Below are 17909 nucleotides of genomic sequence, written 5' to 3'. Positions count from 1 at the left end.
ATGAACTAGGTAAGTCAGAGTAAACAGAATAGCAAAACCTGTGTAAGCGCTAGAAATTTGGCTATAATCAAGGATAGAGGAATAAAGAAGGAAATGACACGGTGACTTTTTTTTCCCCCCCTTTCCTGCAAAGAATGAAGACAGTAAAAGGCCAGGTTAAGAAGACTCCATGGTTATGAGAGATACTGGGGAGGGGCCCAGCCTGGTTGCTGAGTGTTAGGGTTGTGGCAGAGTGACTTCTGTAGTAGTTCAACTCAAGGGAGGCAACCGGCGATCATGGGTGTTTTCTTTCACGTGCATCTTTTTTAAACCTCTGGGTGAGATTTAAATCATTTAATACATATGTATATTTTGTTAGGAGAGGAAAATTTTCCATTTTTTGCAGTGACCTCTCATAAGAATAAACTATTTTCTGGTGTGAAATGAACCCACCCTTCCCTGGTCCCTAAGTCCATTGGCGACTACCTGTTCTAGGGTGTGAGAGGTGCAGAAAGGGTCCAGCCACCGCAGAGGGATGGTCCTGGTCCTCCCCAGCAGGGCTGCGGTTGGGAGGCTGCTCCAGCAATCAGAGACAATGCCGCTTCTCAAGCGCACTGGGCTCCAGCTGCTTTGAAAGCAAACAAACTTGCTATTGTTGTCTGCAGATGGTAATTTCATGGTTCTGTTGTTAATTCCGTTGGGGAATGGGGTCCCTATAGATTTCTGTTAGGTGTTACTAAGAGGTAAATGATACGAAGGTCGTCTCAGTTTCCCAGACGAAATGGTTTTAAAAGCCTTTTATGGGGTAAAAGCAGCTGAGGGAAAAAAAATATGTGGGAAAATGTAATTCCACCCTTGCTTCGCTAAGACAGCTCCATATAAGCAAGTTGTCCGTCAGTAATGAATACGTCACAGTAGCACGAGATGACAGCGGGTCTGTTTGAGACGAGAGCTAAAGGAGAAGGCTGCAGTCCCCTTTGACCCACAGCCAACACTTCCTTCGGGAACTGTATAGAAAGCCTTTTCTGTACTGAGTATTATTGATCTTCTCAAGGGAGCGTAACTCATGCTTTCCACTCCGCGTTTACAGGGTGATCAAATCAGATAGACATTTCTAAAAGGGCTTTCAAGTACTTTTTCTGAGTTGGGCTACTCATTTAATTTGCATATCTCAGATACAATTGCTGCCATTGTTGGGAGGGCATGTGTCGTGCATAGAAGTTGTTAACCCTGGGAAAAAAGGATGTCTATCATAGCTTGACATTTTGAACACTTTTATGGTAAGTTACCTATTTTCAGGAGCTGGCAGTATTTTCAGATATTTACCATATAGTTAAATTTTATGCTTTTAGTTCAAAACAGCTTAGTTAAAAACTAAAGAAAAAACATAGCTATGTGGAATGGCTTTGAATAAAGATTTAAGGAACTGTTTGAGAAAAGGATTAAGTTCTAATCAATAAGAAAAAGCATACAGATGAATGTAGTATTGAACATGTGTGTAGATAATTGCATACATATACAGAAACCTAAACTGCCATGAGTGTGAGTGACACCGTGCGTCATCCCCCAAGAACTCAGAAATAAGATTGCCCTCTGAGAGTTAAGCTTTCAAATGAGCCCGTTATCCTGCAGAGATTATATAAAGTGACCATAAGTGATAGCATGGCTTCAGGTACTGCAAGGTTTCCTTGTAACTTGATTATGTTAAAACATCTAAAGAAGGAATTGGTCACCCAAAGAAGTATAGGAAAAAAAAAGAGTCACAGAGGCAAAAGTTGGCAGTGCCCATCTAAACACCGTCCAGAGGAGAAGCCTAGGCCAAAACCTTGGAGGGTTGCAGTTGCATTGGCAAGGACGTTTCTATTATGGGGAGGGATGCAGGGAACCACAGCCAACCGTGTATGGCTTTATTGGCAAGACCATCCCCGAATGAGGAAATGGCTGCATCAGGCTCGTTCAGCCTGATGCCATGAGACATTTGATTCATCTCATGCTCCTTGTCCTGATTCCACGTTCACCAGTAACCTTCTAATTTTGGTTGAGCTTCTCGTGGAGGGAGGTTACCAACAGAGAGAGCATGCACTGGTGGTTCAGTGCGAGTCCCCTGGGCTCGGTGACATTTCTGTTTTTCACTATAAACTAATGCGTTGGCCTTTTGGTATTATCCGTCAGTCTCGTGAACTTTGGTGATATCAGTCTGCCCCGAGGGATGGCTCTCCAGCAAAGTGTTGATGAATTCAGGTTTCTAAGGGAGCAAAGCTGAGACGAGACTTTGGATTTCCCTAAGGAAGCTGTGGGGAGTGGGACATGGGGCAAGGATGACTGGAAAGCTCTTATGTGTGGCTCTTTGTTCCACTGTTTCAATTTCCTTTCGATCGAGATACTTACTTTGTTTTTAATTTCAAGTAGTATTAAGTAGGGTGTGAAATTTTTGTATTTATCAATTGTGGGAGTGACAGGGCCTGGGTTAAAAAGGACTGAGAAACACTGCCCCAGAGTGTGGTAAACACATCACTTGGTAAATGCATCCTCTGAGGAGATGGCCAGCCCGCTTCCCTAGGCAGCATCCTCAAAAAGCTTTGTCTTTCTATGTTTAAGCATGTGCATTAGTCAGCTCAGCTGCTAAACAAAATAGCATGGACTGGGCGACTGAAACAATACACATTTATTTCTCACCGTTCTGGAGGCTGGAATCTGAGATCAGGTGCCCGCAGAGTTGGGTTCTGGGGGGAGCCCCCTTCCTGGCTTGCAGGCAGCTACCTTCTCCATGTCCTCACCTGGCCTTTCCTGGGTGCCTGCGCTTGGAGAGAGCGAGCTCTGGTGTCTCTTCCTTTTTTATAAGGACGCTAATCCCCTTCATGACCTCATCTAAATCTAATTACCTCCCAAAGGCCCCTCTTCCAAATATCATCACACTGGGGGTTAGGGCTTCAATGTATGAATGGTGGGGGGGAGAAACAAACAGTCAATCCATAATAGCATTTATGTGCATGCATACACACACTGTACATTGATTATTTAAGGTAAAAAGTGAAGTCTTGAGTGTAGGTTATTGTGGACCAGAGTTCATGAAGCTCACATTTCTGGTATGAATTAGAAGTCTTTACAAATCAAAGCATGTTTTCATTATATAATTGTCTCTACTTACCATTAATACGTACTGCTTTTGGTTAAGAAAAGGGAAGCATCCTGGAATAGATGACTTCTAAACACATTTTCCAAACCCCAAATTCTGAATAAATTTTTTCCTAGAAAAACGAAACAGAATAATCCCCTAATTGACATAAAGTTAATAATTCATGCATTTGCTGGTTATTCTTACTACTTATTCATTCTAGTGTATTCAGTTCCAAGAATGTGTATTGAGAGCCAGCCACGTGCAAGGCGCTGGAATGGATGTCCCAGGCCTTGCAGACAAGAGCTGTGTGGCTGTGTTCACAGAAGTTGCGGTATTGTTACAGATCGCACTGTTGAGGTCCTATAGGAAAGGGGCGTTCTTTCCATGTAGAATATAAAAGTGATCTGCTGCCAGTTATAGAATCTTTTTAGAATCTTTCAATCTGGTCCTCTGTGAATAACTGACAGTCTCCAGAGAATTTGACTTCTGACGTTGCTACACAGCGTTTGCTCCCAGCACTGCCTTTCTGGACATTTCTTTGGGGAATCTTCATGGTTTCCTTCTGCCCATAGCCAGCCCACCGAGGCTCACCTATGAAGGACTAGTTGAATACGTTGCTGTTACCATCTGTCATATCTGTTCAGAGCTCCATGCCAACTGTATCAAGCAACCTGTCAGTGTTAGTGGATGACATGTGCTGAATGTTGTTGTTTCATATTGTGTGGCATGTCAGTGAGCAGGTGACCTATTATCTGACTTCTTCCCAATATGAATCCCCAGGGGGGAAAAAAATCCCTTAGGATTTATAGATACTGTCTATAAAAAGAGATGAAAATGCTGACTGCAAGAGCTGTCGTCAGTTGTCATCCTTTTCCTGCCTGGCAGTATTCTGACTAGTCTTTTTAATGAACTGCTGCATCTCATCAACTTTATGCTGCTGGCGTTGCAAGGCTGACACATTACTGCAGAGAACAAGTAGCAGGCACAACGTGTGCCTTCCAAGAAAATAGTCCAGGAAAAACTTCTGTCCTCTGCATTATATTAAATGTCTTGTTTAAAAGTATTTAATCTCACTCTGGAAAATTTAACTGTATATCCTCATTTCGCTGGCCAGTCCCCATATGACTACGCTATGTTGGAACCATTCCCAGTTGGATGTAGTCATGAGGGCTGGAGTTAGGTGTACCTCTACTGAAAAAAATAGTTTTGCATGCTTTTAAATGCCTGTACCTAAGTACATTAGAATCACCTGGAGCGTTTGTTAAACATCAAGATTTCTAGGCTTCGATTCATATTCTCTGGGAAGCGCACCCCACGTGCCTCTGATGGGCAGCAGATATGGAGCTAGGGGTTCAGAGTACGTTATTCCCCTATCCAGCCATTTTTTAGTTCATAATAAAGCCAGGAATTTTTCTTAATCTGAAAGTCGGTGCTACAATGTACTTCCATCATTCTAGTAAATTCTTTGAGCTCCACCGATTTTGAATATCACCAGAAGCCCTGTAGATAAATCTGAATATGGCTGAAAACCACATCTTAGGAGAGGGGCACAAGTACTGGTGTAAGAAATGCCTTTCCTAATACGTTCAGGACAGGAAGGCTGTCCAAAGGAGCAGTAAAGCCGGTTTCTAAAGTTCTAAAGGAGTGACTAGACTGGTATTTGAAAGTTAATAAACATAATAAATACGTTCAGTGGAATCCAGAATATGGCTTTATTAGTCCATAAAATACAAATTTCTCCAATGGCCAACTCATTCTCAACTTGACCTAATAGTCTGACAGTATAAATTAAGAGTTCTGTTTACAAAAAGCATTTGAAATTATGCTTTGTATTCAAGTGTTAGAGGTTTTTGTTCTTTTTCCAGATAACCAAAGCATATCACTTTAAAAAATTATTGTCATTAATTTTTCTTGGACCTGCTATTACTGAATTAACGGAGTTTCTCCCCCCGAGATAAATGGTCTCTTGTAGCTGTTAGTGTTTCATCCATCTCCTCTTTGCTGGCACCTGTCACTTTTGTTGGGCTCTGTCAGAACAGCTCCCATTTCTGCTTCTAATCTGCTTTCTGCAGTAACTAGGTGGGACCGAAGGTCACCAGATAAATCCTCAATTTGTAAGCTGCACTGGTTACGGTCTCGCATTTTCAAAATGAGGCACATGGGCTCTGTGACAGCTTTATTTCTCATGGTTCAGTGACTCTGCGTCTTTCCTTTCCAGCTTTAAGAATGTATAACTAATCGTGTTCGCCAGAGTCTCTTTCTTTCTCGCACTCTTTTCTGTATCTTTAAGCTAACCATCAGCTTTTAATGTGCCTTAACCTTAAGATAGAAAGATTTGCAAAAATAACTTTTGCTCTCACCCCTTAGACTGAAGATGTTAGAAGTACTTTGTAACTTGTGGTGCAGAGTTATGTGGCTTAAATTAAAAATCCCTTGGCTCGAAGAGTCTTGACTATTAATGATCTTTGCACAGTACATCCAGTACCACACCTAGATGGGTATTTCAGGAATGCCATGAAATTGAATAACCGTGAAGCACAAATAAAACCAACTCTGGTGAAATTTTGGGTAGAAGGATGAGAGAAAAATACGTAAGCAACACACTGCATTGAACTCTATCAGGTAATATCCTGTATCACAGAAGAGGAGGAGGGGTTTTGAATAAATTAAACTGCAATAAAATAATGAGGGTCTTCACCATGAAAGACCAGTATAAATGACCTTAGTGAGTCTTAAAACATCAAAGGCTGTTGATGGAGAGCGGCACTTTCTGGTGCTGCTGCTTTGTTCTCTTTGTTGTGTGTCCCGGCCACAGCACCGAAACAGAAAGACATCACCTTTTGAATAGCTGTACTTCCCCCTTTTTTCTTCACTCAAGTGAGGTGCCTTTCTCTGTGCCAAGAATTCATACTGCCATTTTTGATGAAGGATTTAAAAGAAGACTGCCAATTTTTAAAAGGGAGGTGCTTCACCAAGTTGAGAGAGGAAATCTCAATTGTTGACATGCAATCTTGACCTGTTTGGGAAATTCAAACCCTGAGGGGTGGATTTATCCTCCGGAGGATGGAAAGTGGGAGAATACTATCATGTTTTTGGCCCTGAGGACAACCTATAATTATGGGTCCTTGGGAATTCTCATTTCTGGGCTTAAAATATTACGTTCTGTGTTGCATTATGTTTTGTCTTAAGGGGACACAGGAGCTATGTGACTTTGGGCTTTTCAGCTACTACAGCTGTTTCCACATCAGTAAAATCGGGATAACACCTGCTTCCTAAGATTTTGGCAAGGCTCTGAATTTTGGAAGATACCTTGTATAATAAGTAGCAGTCTCATAACAATAAATTACTCAGACCTCCTTTAACAATTAAGGATGATTGTTCGTCAGCCCCTGTGGGGTAGAGGTGGGAGAGGAGACAGCAAGGAAAGTGAACAGATGCGATACTGTGGAGTTGACGAGAGCCGGTCAACTCCTGTCAGCAAGTGGGTGGGGAGGTTTCTCCCTTGTGTACCTGAGGGATGACATTGTCAGCTCCTGCCCCTTTGCAGAGAAGAAGGCCAGATGCACTGTGTGACCTTGACTTTACTTCCTGAGGTGGAAAGTGGCTGATGGGTGGAGTGGGGGCCAAAGGATGTGCATGATGTGGTTATCGGGGAGGGGACAAGACGTGAAGTGCCTAGAAGGAGGGCACTGCCTTGGAGCCCATTTCTGGACCGCTGACATCCTTAAGCTCTCGTGGCCTGTACCATCACATGGTACACGCTCTGTTTCTTTACTCTTCACTCTCCCCAGAATCTCCTGTAAAATACCAGTGCACCAGGGTCCCTTTTGTAAGTGAAAGTTTTCCCATTGATAACAATAACGTCTCATTGCTACAAACAGTCCTAAATTATTCAGAAAAAAAAAAACCTTAGACTACAGAGCCAAAGACAACTGTCTGTCTTGTGTTGACTTTGATGCCTGCAGAAACACTGCTGATGCAAAACCGTGCTGCCCTAGGACTCCAGGAAAGTTATTTTGTGCGTGCAACGTAAACCACAGAAATAGTTCCTAACCAAGACGTTTAAACGATCTTTTCATGAAGGACCATTAAAAATATATCTGCAGGGCCTCCTCTTACTTATAGAGTAAATACTATTTAGGTATTAAACATATTAATTTAAATACTTTGATATATTCAGTATTAAACATATGAGTTAATTTCTTCATATGAGTGTACACTTTACATTTTAGTTATGCCACATCATTTGAATATGCAAATTAATTATGGTGTCGTCACCAGTGCTCCATCGACATGAATTTCCCCTCAGTGTTCTGTAGGTCGGCAGGAGCAATGCCATTATTAGAGAAGTGAGAATTGCTTAAACTTTACAGCCATCAAAATAGTATAAATAATGGTAAATATTACCTTAAAAGCACTTTTTCAGCAATAAATAATCTTTCCCCTCAGGGAATGAACTGTGCTCATGTTTAACCAAAGCCAGGTAAATACATTTAAAAGCAAAAAGAGGAAAGGCTGATCTGAGTTAGCAAAATACACATAGATAGCCATGAGGAACAAGCATGTGTACCCTATTTTTATTTTATCACCTTTCTGTCCTCAATTTTTTCCCCAGGCCCAGATTATATCAAACAGAGATTTCAGGAAGGTGTAGATGCTAAAGAAAATCCAGAAGAAAAGGTACCAGAAAAGCCACCTACACCAAAGGAATCTCCACATTTTTACCGCAAAGGCACGACCCCCCCAGCGTCTCCTGAGGCGAGTCCCAGACAAAGCCGTTCTCCCCAGCCTGCCTCCCCAAAGCCCTCGAGGAAGCAGAACCCCAGCTCAGGGACAAGACTCAACCAAGACAAAAGGAGTGTGGCCGATGAGCAGGTGACGGCCATCGTCAATAAGCCCTTGATGTCAAAGGCTCCCATGAAGGAGGTGGGCACAGTGGTGCCCCAGTCCAAGTACTCTGGCCGCCACCATGTCCCCAACCCCAGTAACGGGGAGCTACACTCTCAGTACCACGGCTACTACGTGAAACTGCACCCCCCCCAGCACCCTCCTGTAGACGTGGAGGAAGGTGAAGGATTGAGCCAGTCTTCCTCAGCGCTGGTGCACAAGCCATCGCCCAACAAGTGGAGTCCCCCTAAATCTGTGACAAAACCAGTTGCCAAAGAAAGCAAAGCTGAGCCAAAAGCTAAGAAGTCTGAACTTGCTATACCAAAGAATCCAGCAAGCAACGATTCATGCCCTTCTTTGGAAAAAGAAGCCAATTCAGTAAGTTTTGCAAGACGCGTTTTCTCTTCCTTTCCTCCCTTTGCTTCTTGTAGATAGCAGCCCCGGGTGACTTGCACCTTGATGACAGCAAGGCCAACAGAAGTCCTGACCAGCACAAGGCTATTTAGAGTAGAGCTTAGCACATTTGTAGCTTGAGACGGCAAAATCCATCCAGGCAGAAATTCCTCCATGCTCACTGAGCCACCCACCTTAGACATCATCCAGGTGGGTTAAGATGTGACCAGCTTGTTCCGACATCACATTTTAGCAAGCTTTTATCAGCGCTTCCTGGTAAGCTTCGTGGTAGCTGTCTTACTTGGGCTGCTACAGCAAAAATATCATAGACTGGGTGGCTTCAACAACGTCTATTTCCCCCGGGTCTTGAGGCTGGGGAGTCCCGAGATCAAGGGCACCAGCAGATTTGCTGTCTGGTGAGAACCTGCCTCCTGGTTCAAAGACCATAGGCCATCTTCTCACTGTGTCCGCACATGGCTGAGAGAGAGGAAGCAAGCTCTCTAGAGTCTCTTCTTGTAAAGGCACCAAGCCCATCATGAGGGCTCCACCCTCATGACCTAATCACCTCCCAGAGGCCTCAACTCCAGATACCATCACATTGGGGATTAGGGTTTCAGCATATGAATTTTGGAGTGACACAAACATGCAGTCCATAACAGTAACTGCCTCTCTGTTGGGTAGAAAAGACCACCTACTCTCAGCTCTAGCTAGGGAGAGGGCTCCACCGCCATTTGCTAAATTCTTGCCCCGCCTTTTGACCTCCCCACAACAATCATCATCTTTAGACAAAAGAACATGACTTCTAGCTGTTGTAATTATTCTCATAAATATTTAGTTTGGATTTTACTTAATTAGCCTGGCTTTGAGGCTAGAACATTGTTCTTTCCCATAGGAGAAATGAAAATTTTCAGCTCTTTAAGAAAATGGCTTTGGTCTTCTAACTCCTCAGAGTGTAAATGCTCCTAAAATTTCAGTTTTCTGGTAGATGCTAGTTTTACTACCAGCCTTGAGCATTTAAGATTTTTACCATTCAACCAGAAAGCTTTCCGTTATTAATAAATATCTGCATCCTCATTCAAATGAGACTCATTGGTTAATAATATATGGAATTAGTATTTTATCAAATTCTGTACAATTTATAAAAGGTGAAGCTAAGTAATTTTTATTAAAAAATTTACCTATTGACTTAGTCATATGCCTTAGGAACCAGAGGTGTTGCATGTTAACTGTAGCTTAGAGAAGAAGCCGCAGCCAACCCAGTATTTTCTGATAATTTCAGAGGCATATTTGCATAAAGTTGTAGACTAATATCTTGGCCAATAAGCATATAATACAACCATCAGTTTACTTTTGTCTGTTCAATTTCCTCATAGGGTTAAGTAATTGAAATTAATCCTTTTAGTTCACTTTTGTTTGAAATTTATTAGGTTTATTTTTGCTAATAGTTATAAACAGTGGTTCCCACTTTTTTTTTCCTCAAATTCTCTTCATTTTAATTATCTAAATATAAATTAATCAGATTAACTGGATTAACTTTCTCCGAGCCAGACTCCATGAGGATAAATGGTTTTCAAAACAGAGTAACTTTGAGACTGACTGTTCAGTAAGCATTCATTCTTTTAAAAATTTAAACATTTGTATGTCAGTATTCTGATATTATATATGATGATGATATCACTATTGAATTTGTTAAATGTAATAACTCACTTCTCATTTGACTTTCAGCATTATATCCACAGGTCAGTAAAGCCTCACATATATATTAGTATCAGTTGCCTAATTTACAAGGGGGAAATTCAGACAATGCAAGGCCATATAGTTCACACCTCTGGGTACCCAGTAGTGGGGTTGGGTTGATTTCTAGAACTCCCCAGGAGGAAGTGTATGCCCCAGTGTCCTACCCTTTAGGTGAGTTACCTAGCTCTCATCTGTAACAGTTTTTCTATAAAACGTTACTAATAGATATACCTGGGAAATTCACAGCCTCCTTGTTTAGAAAAGGATCTGTTTTTACTTACATGCAGAACCGTCTGGTTCTTGGAGTTAGCTGAGCATCTTCCAGCTCGATAGGCTCGTCTCTGGGCTTCCCTTCCAGACCCCGAGAGGGAGAGGAGGCCGCACAGGTCTGCATCTTCACAGGAGGATTGTAACAATGCCCTTCCCTGCCTGGTCATGGCAGAAAGCTGCCTTTCACACTCCTGGCAACTGTTTCCTTCCCAGAGAATGAGGAAGTGACAAAGTCATCATAAAGGTAGTCAACAAACAACCCTTAAAACAAAGGAATACTACACACAGTTTTGAGATAAAAAGACACTGCAAATTAGAGGTTTATAAATAACTTGAAAATCCATAGAAACATTCACACTAAAGCAGACATTTGAGGGAAAACCAGACTGAACCAGCTAGTGCTCTGGGTTGGCAGCTGACATCCAGTTTGAGTCAGAATTACCATTTGTAGGGGGGCAGACCCAACTGAGTCTGGAATTTTAGCCAGCTTGTTGAGCCGTATAGGCTACTGGCTGAGAGTATAAACTCGGATGCCAGACTTCCTAGGTTCAAATGCCAGCGGTGTGACCTTGGGTAAGTTTCCTAACTGCTCTGTGACTTGTTTTTTTTTCATCTGTACCTATATGATAGGTTTGTTGTGAAAAATAAGACATAGCAAGTCCTTAGCCCAGTGCCTAGCACATGGCAAGTGCTCAGAAAGCATTGACTGGTACTCAGTTTGCTTCATCACTGTACTAGTTGAAGCAAAAATAGTTCATAAATATTCCAATAGATTTTGACCCATCCTCAGGATCACCCTAGTTACTGGTCTCCTGGAAATACAGAAAATCTTCTAGGACACAGGCTAACCCTTAGAGCAAAGTAACTCCGTGAGTACGAGAGGTAGGAGAAGGGAGGCTGGCAGGGGTTACTGTGCATAAAACCTTCCTCAAGAACTTTGTGACCCCCGTGGGCAGTGGTTCCACATGGACTCATGTTCCAGGGGAACACATCCTACATGAGACAATTTTTGTAGGATTTTGCAACATGGCAACTCGGGTAGGAGCCAGTAGAGACATCTTTAAAGCCATGTCATCAAATAGACTAGTGAGGGGTCTTCCAATTAGAAATCGTGACCAACCCCTTCCGAAAACTGCCTGCACGTTTTGGTTAGCGGTAACTCTCATCAGCTTCCGTGTTTGAGGTTTACCTCATCTTTCTTTTGATTGTTGCAAAACTTAACAGCACCTCTGTCAGATCAGTTTTGAATCTCACACACACAAATAAAAACAGTTAATACAATTCAACTTTGCTATGAATACTAGCTTCAATTTTGTTATTTTCATATGTTTTTAGAGAAGTTTTAGATTTGACATAAGCTACGATAACTCTTCAGCAGAAAATTCCTCACACTTTTAAATGAGCGATCTAGTCTTTTGAAGGAAAACGGATTAATTTTGAGTCAAAACTTCTTTCCATATTTGACTTCCTGCACTTCATTTTCTAACTGCCTCAGAGTTTCTTCCCGTCCAGCTTGCCCTTTGCCCACGGCTTCTTTTATTACACCTGTCCCAGTCAGTCTTGCAAAGCAAGACTGGGGTTTTTTTTTTCATTTTGCTATTTTAAGCTCCAACTGGCTACCACAGTCATATTTATGAGACTTCCACCTTAAAGCTTTCCCCCCTGAACCCAGCCTAGGTCTCTGAAGAACACGGAGCTCACATCTTGATACCTGCCTATTAAACATCACGTCCCAGGATTGATTTCTCCACTGGTTGCTGTTTGAGCCTTTTCTTGCTGGTTTACCCTCCTCTTCACTGAGTCATCTTTAAAAATAGCTTTATAAATGGAGCTATACCAGTTGAATAAATATATATGTATGCGTATATTAGAATATATACAGGATAAATATATATGTATGTTTCAACAGAAAAAATATACAGCCAATAAATATGTATTATATAATAAATACTATATATCTCCATAACCAATTCAAAAGGTTAGATAAATACATGAAACCTTATAAAGATTTATGAAATGGAAGTTCAAGGTTCAGACACACCTTAAGCTTTTTCAGTTGGCTCCCCTGAAGGCACTTTTCTGTGTTTCTCCACTTGCCCTGGGTCCCCTGTAAGACACTGAGCTCGGCGTTGTATTGTTCTGACCTTATCTACTTTGCTCATCTTTCATATCACTATCTTTGGGAGTTACAAATTAAATCCACTGAGCCAAAGGAGTTAAGTGCACCCAAAATTCTTAACACATGCATGAGCAAAATCTGATCAAAATTTTGTAAGAGTAATAGCATTTCTGTAATGTCCATACTGAGTTATGGTATCGAGAGATCACCCGAATGATTTTCTGAGTTTCCTACATTATTTGTATGTTCTAAGTTAACCATTTTTGAGGACTTGCCTAGGTTAGGACTCTCCTGTTAACTTAGAATACTAAAAGAGCAATTGGTCAGTATCAAAATCTGATGTTTTTCTGGTACTATGGAATCAGGGGATAGAAGAAAATGCCATTTTAAAGAAGTTGATGGGAAATTATTATTTTTAAACTAAGGTCTGTGGCTTTAATAGGGATGTAGAAAAAGAACACGGAGCTCCGAAGTAGACAGACTTAAAATTTGATTTTCGTTCTAAAATGTGTCCAAACTGGCTGAGTAACCTTGGGCAAGACCCTTACCCTCTCAGAGCTCTGTGAGATGGAACTAATAGTCACTTGAGAAGAAGAAATAACAACACTCTACACAGGAATGCATAGCCACTCCCTGTCATATAAATACCCGCAATAAATGTTTATTTTCCTCTCATTTACTTGGGGTTCAGGCACTAATGTTTTTCTTCTTCCTGATCGTCCCTGTCTCAAGGGCACCCATTTTTTTTTTACTTCCTCCTCTCCCTGACCCTGATTTTACTGATCACCCTGTTCTTCGTTGAATACAGTGAATTAATCTGTTCCACAACCACACCCATAGCCCCTGGAAAAGTGCTGGGAGATAGTAGGCTCTCATTAAGTTATCAGTTGCCTGAATGAATTGGGCAACCCCTGTGTGGCTACAGTGATGAACAGAGCAGGGCCCCTGCCACTGTGGAATCAGCCTTGGGGGAGACAGCAATTAACAAGAAATGACAGACAATGAAGAGGCTGGCTGGCCTGGGTGGGGGGGCGGTGGTCATAGCTTCATCTGGGGAGGAGACCTCCTTGAAGGATGTGTGACCCAAGCCCTAGACCCTGCAGGATGAGCGCTGGGCCAATGGCAGTTCCAGTCTTCCTTATACACTTACTCCACGCCCCCAAAAGTCACACCAATACGACATTGGAGGACTCTCTAACACAGTTTCAATGTAGTCTCATTGGATGTTCCAATATGGTGCCACTGTTTCCTCATGTGTAAAGTAAGAACAATGACCTACCTACCCATGTATACCTCGTAGGGCCAGTTTAGAAAACTTTTAATGCTATTAACACTATTTTAATAGTAAAGATCAAGATCATGTCTCTGTAATAAAGATGGCAAAGCATGGGCAAATTGAAAAGATGAGTCATAAGGTAGGTTGGTTGGTTTGTTTAAACCAGTAAACAAAGTTTGAGTACCTTGGGCCAGCTGGTATTTATCAAAATAGGATTCTGCCATTTGTTAAATATAACTCTATTTCTGAAATGTGGTTGTAAGCAAAGAAATAAAAAATTAGACCTGTGAGATGATTTCTGAAAGTGTTCAGCTTCCCCCTGGCCAGTTTTTGTTGTTTTGTTGTTGTATTCCTGAGGAAGATCTGCCATAAGCTAACATCCGTTGGCAATCCACCTCTTTTTTCTTGCTTAAGGAAGACCAGCCCTGAGCTCACATCTGTGCCAGTCTTCCTCTATTTTGTACGTGGGACACCTTCACAGCATGGCTAGTGGGTGGAGTAGGTCCGCGCCTGGGATCTGAACCCGCAAACCCAGGCCACCGAAGCAGAGTGCAAAGAACTTTAATCGCTCAGCCACGGGGCTGGGCCCCCCTTGGCAGTTTTTATTTTAAGGAGGGGATAGTATCTAAAAAGACGACCAGGAAAAGCAAGAGTCAGAGAACCTCATTTTGAGTTTTTCCTAAATTTTTCCTGAGAGGCCTCATTGTCCTACACATTTTATTCTCACATTCTAACTGCCTCTGTGAGGAAATAATTCTTCCTCATCTAAAGTACACCATAACAAAAAATGCATATCGAATTTCCATTAGTTCCTAACCCTGCTGTGGTGAACTGTGTCTCACCCAGACTATTGTCCAGTGTTTTGAGGTGAATGAACTCAATTATTTTTGTCCTTTTTAGATTTAATCAAGACTGGGTTCATTTTTTACTGAAAGTTCAGAGATGGCTCCATCTAAATGTGGCATTGCTATTTTCAGTTTCTACCTTTTGGAACTGCTGTCATTTTTCATGCCTTATTTACTGCAGCTGTGTTGGGTTTTTTTATATTTTTGGTAATTGGTTTTATGAGCTAATTTATATATTGATATTAACACGGAAAAGTGAGGCTTGTTTTGCTCTGCTTCATTTCCAGGGCCCTAACTCAGTCATGATTGTCCTCGTCATGCTGTTGAATATCGGGTTGGCCATCCTTTTTGTTCACTTTCTAACTTGATTGGAATTAGGAAAGGTAAGAAGAGCCTTAATTTCCATATAAAATCACAGTATATAACATTCTTTTCCCATATTCAAATTTACCTTTTTTTTTCTCTCTCTTTAAAACAACTACATATTGTCCTTCACTTTAATTTTGGCTGTGCCTGAATGTGATTCAACATAGTTACTTAATGATATAATGTTTTGACCCTTCAGTGAAGTCATGACAACTAGTGGCGTTAGCCCACAGTTCTCTGCAGTGGTGTCAGCCCTTTAAATGGCACACCCCAGTCAGACTCAGACACAGGGAAGGAGGCTTGCAATTAGCATGGGATCACGATGAGAGAGATGGAACTTGGAAAATTCAGCCAGAGGACTGTCGGTTCCCCTGGGAATCCCTGGTGGCTTTGGGGTCCTCTGGGAGCTGAAGCAAGCGGCCATGTTGGAGAGCAAAACTTAATAATCGTTCTTTTTTAAAATCTGCTGAAGCAGCCCCAACCGGCGAAGTTCTTGGCGTTGGCTACTCCATCTGTCCTAGCAGAGTGTGACTAAACTGGAAATGTATGGAGCTGCATTTTTTTTTTTTTCTGATGGAAGTCAACAGCTGCCTTACTATTTTACCATCTGACGTTTTCAGTAGGGAGCTGGGGAAACAACGACTGCCCGAGGAATGCGGTCGGAGGATTGTGTTGCTGCAGCCGTGGTTCCAACATTCACTCCTATCTCGTTAGAAGAAATAGGTGGCAGCATCACTCACCAGTCTTATGCCATGACCTGCTGCTTTAACGGCTCCTGGAATGTTCCGGGAGAGAACGTTTCGTTTGCTTGTGCACGACTATGTTCATTTTTGCTGTTTATTTCAATATGGTGTATGGTCATCTACAACGTGCGGTCCTGGCGGGGTGAAACACATGTGTTGCATCTCAAGGAAAAGAAACGACAAAATTCTAGAAAAGATGTGTTTATTTTGATACCAATACATCATTTTTCATGTCATTGAGTCTTCCTAAACCTGTCAAAGGCTATTTATCCTTAAAATTTTGCAACTTAAAGGCATCAGACCTTCCTAAGAAATCATTTTAAACATTTTTAACATTACTGAGATGAATTAGTTATGCACTTGGGAGGTGCTAAATTTTAAAAGCTGAAAGACAACAGAATTCTCAGAAGTAGAATCGAAATGTTGCATGGGCTGCAGTAATCGGTGTTTAAAGGATTCAGTTTCATTGCTGACGTACTTTACAACCAAATAAAATCTTGTCAGTGGCTATGTTAATTCCCATGAAAGTTAAGCAAGATGCTATTAATAACTGCTCTTCTCTCTTCTTTTTTTTTTCCAACTTCAATTTTTGTTGAATGCATTCAGGTAGAGCCTCAAGCTTCGTTCGATCTCTGCTTCTCAGTTTTATGCCTCGTGTTCTCCAAAGTCCTTTTGTAATTTTATTTCACGTTTTAAAGGCTTAGATATTTTTATTTAAATATTTGTCTTTTGCAGTCCTTTCTCATTCGGTCATAATCTGATTTTTTTTTGCCGTTTTATAATTTATCCTTTATTAGAAGCATGCTTACTTAGAGAAACTACATAGTCTTTATAAAAATAATTATTTAAAAAGAAATCAGGGGTGGAAAGGTGTCTGTTAAATCTCTATAAAACATTACGTTGCGGAGAGGGAACTAGCTATTCCTAAATATTTTCACGATCTGCATGGTTGCATCAGGTTATTTTTACCTTATTTGCTACCTTTTCAATGCAGAAGAGACAATTCACGTGTTAGCACAGGTGTGGACTGAATGCCTTGTCACCTGCAGGGTAGTAACCCACTGGTGTTTTTTGCAGAAGTACAATATCTTGAGCATCCTGGGTGTGACCAATGTGGAATAAAGAAGAAAGCAGAAAGAGAGCAAATGAAAATTACAACTTGTATATTTATTTATTTTTTACATTTTGCTTTGACTTTGAAATTTAGGAAGTACGTTTTTACCCAAGAAACATTTAAGTTCCTATGTCACAGTCCCCATGCCCTCCCTGCTCCTTCCTAACCCCATAGCTCTTTATTCTGGGAAAGGTGATTTTTTAAAAAAATAAAATAAAATATTTAATCTTATTAAGTGTTTATTTAAAATACGTAATGCTTTGGAAATAATGGGTAATAGATAACTAAAGGATATGTTTATAAAGTGAGCATGTTGGTTCCATTTATAAATATATGTATGATTTATAAGCTTTTTTAAAAACAAAGCTCAAATTGTTGGTATTTTTCTAAAATGTGCACAGCTGTATTTTACATGAAAGGCTCTTTCTAATGGGTTGTTATACTGTACTCTACATTTTGGACAGCACATGAAGTCTGCCAATGTACTTAAGAAAACATGACTTTGTTTATTTAAAGTTTCTTGCTGTGAAAAAGGAACTCCGTACCTGTGAGTTCCTTTATTTATAATCCTTGAAACCAAAATGTATAATGTACAGTTTTCACAACTGGATCTGCTCTAATAAAAAAAAGTTGGTTATTAATAAAGTTGCAGGTGTGTTTCCTCTGTGAGTAAATTACTGCCTTGAGTTACCTGGAATTTTTTGGTGGTGGTGGTAGTGAAAGGAAATTAACAATAGAAATGGGAGGGGGCCTCAAAGAACCTACATGGCAGGAAGTAGTTATACTGCACCAAGATTTCTTTCTGCATTTCTTTCATCCTAGGCCTTTCAGATAATTTTGTGAAATAAGATTAATTGCTCTGCTTGGTGCCTTCATTAATTGGATTAGTGCCCTATCCAGGGTTTTAAGGAAAACTCAGAGTTGGAGTGAATCTCCCTCCTGCATGAGTACTTTTCAGTTATTGAAGTTTTTGACCATTGCACCCCAAGTCAATTAATATGTTGCTATGGCCCCTATTGCTTAGGCACGTTGTGCAGTTAAATAAACTTGCTGCCACTAGAC

General features: G+C 41.0%; 1 protein-coding gene across 5 annotated transcripts in view; it reads left to right on the top strand.

Annotated features, from left to right (window-relative positions):
* Positions 1-17486, top strand: part of JPH1 (junctophilin 1) — a 76848-nt gene extending 59362 nt beyond the window's left edge. Inside the window, exons 4-6 of one of the 5 annotated variants that reach the window (XM_046642110.1) lie at positions 7713-8362; positions 14912-15007; positions 16811-17486. In XM_046642110.1, the coding sequence (XP_046498066.1) occupies positions 7713-8362; positions 14912-14992 (731 nt within the window). In that variant the 3' untranslated portion in view covers positions 14993-15007; positions 16811-17486. Of the gene's footprint in view, positions 1-7712; positions 8363-14911; positions 15008-15189 lie in introns of all 5 variants that reach the window. The other 4 variants (XM_046642109.1, XM_046642106.1, XM_046642108.1 and 1 more) reach the window with 4 other exon arrangements.
* The last annotated feature ends 423 nt before the right edge of the window (positions 17487-17909 follow it).

This window comes from Equus quagga, chromosome 16 (assembly GCF_021613505.1).
Source record: "Equus quagga isolate Etosha38 chromosome 16, UCLA_HA_Equagga_1.0, whole genome shotgun sequence".
NCBI lineage: Eukaryota > Metazoa > Chordata > Mammalia > Perissodactyla > Equidae > Equus > Equus quagga.
This window is presented reverse-complemented; position numbering and strand designations above follow the sequence as displayed.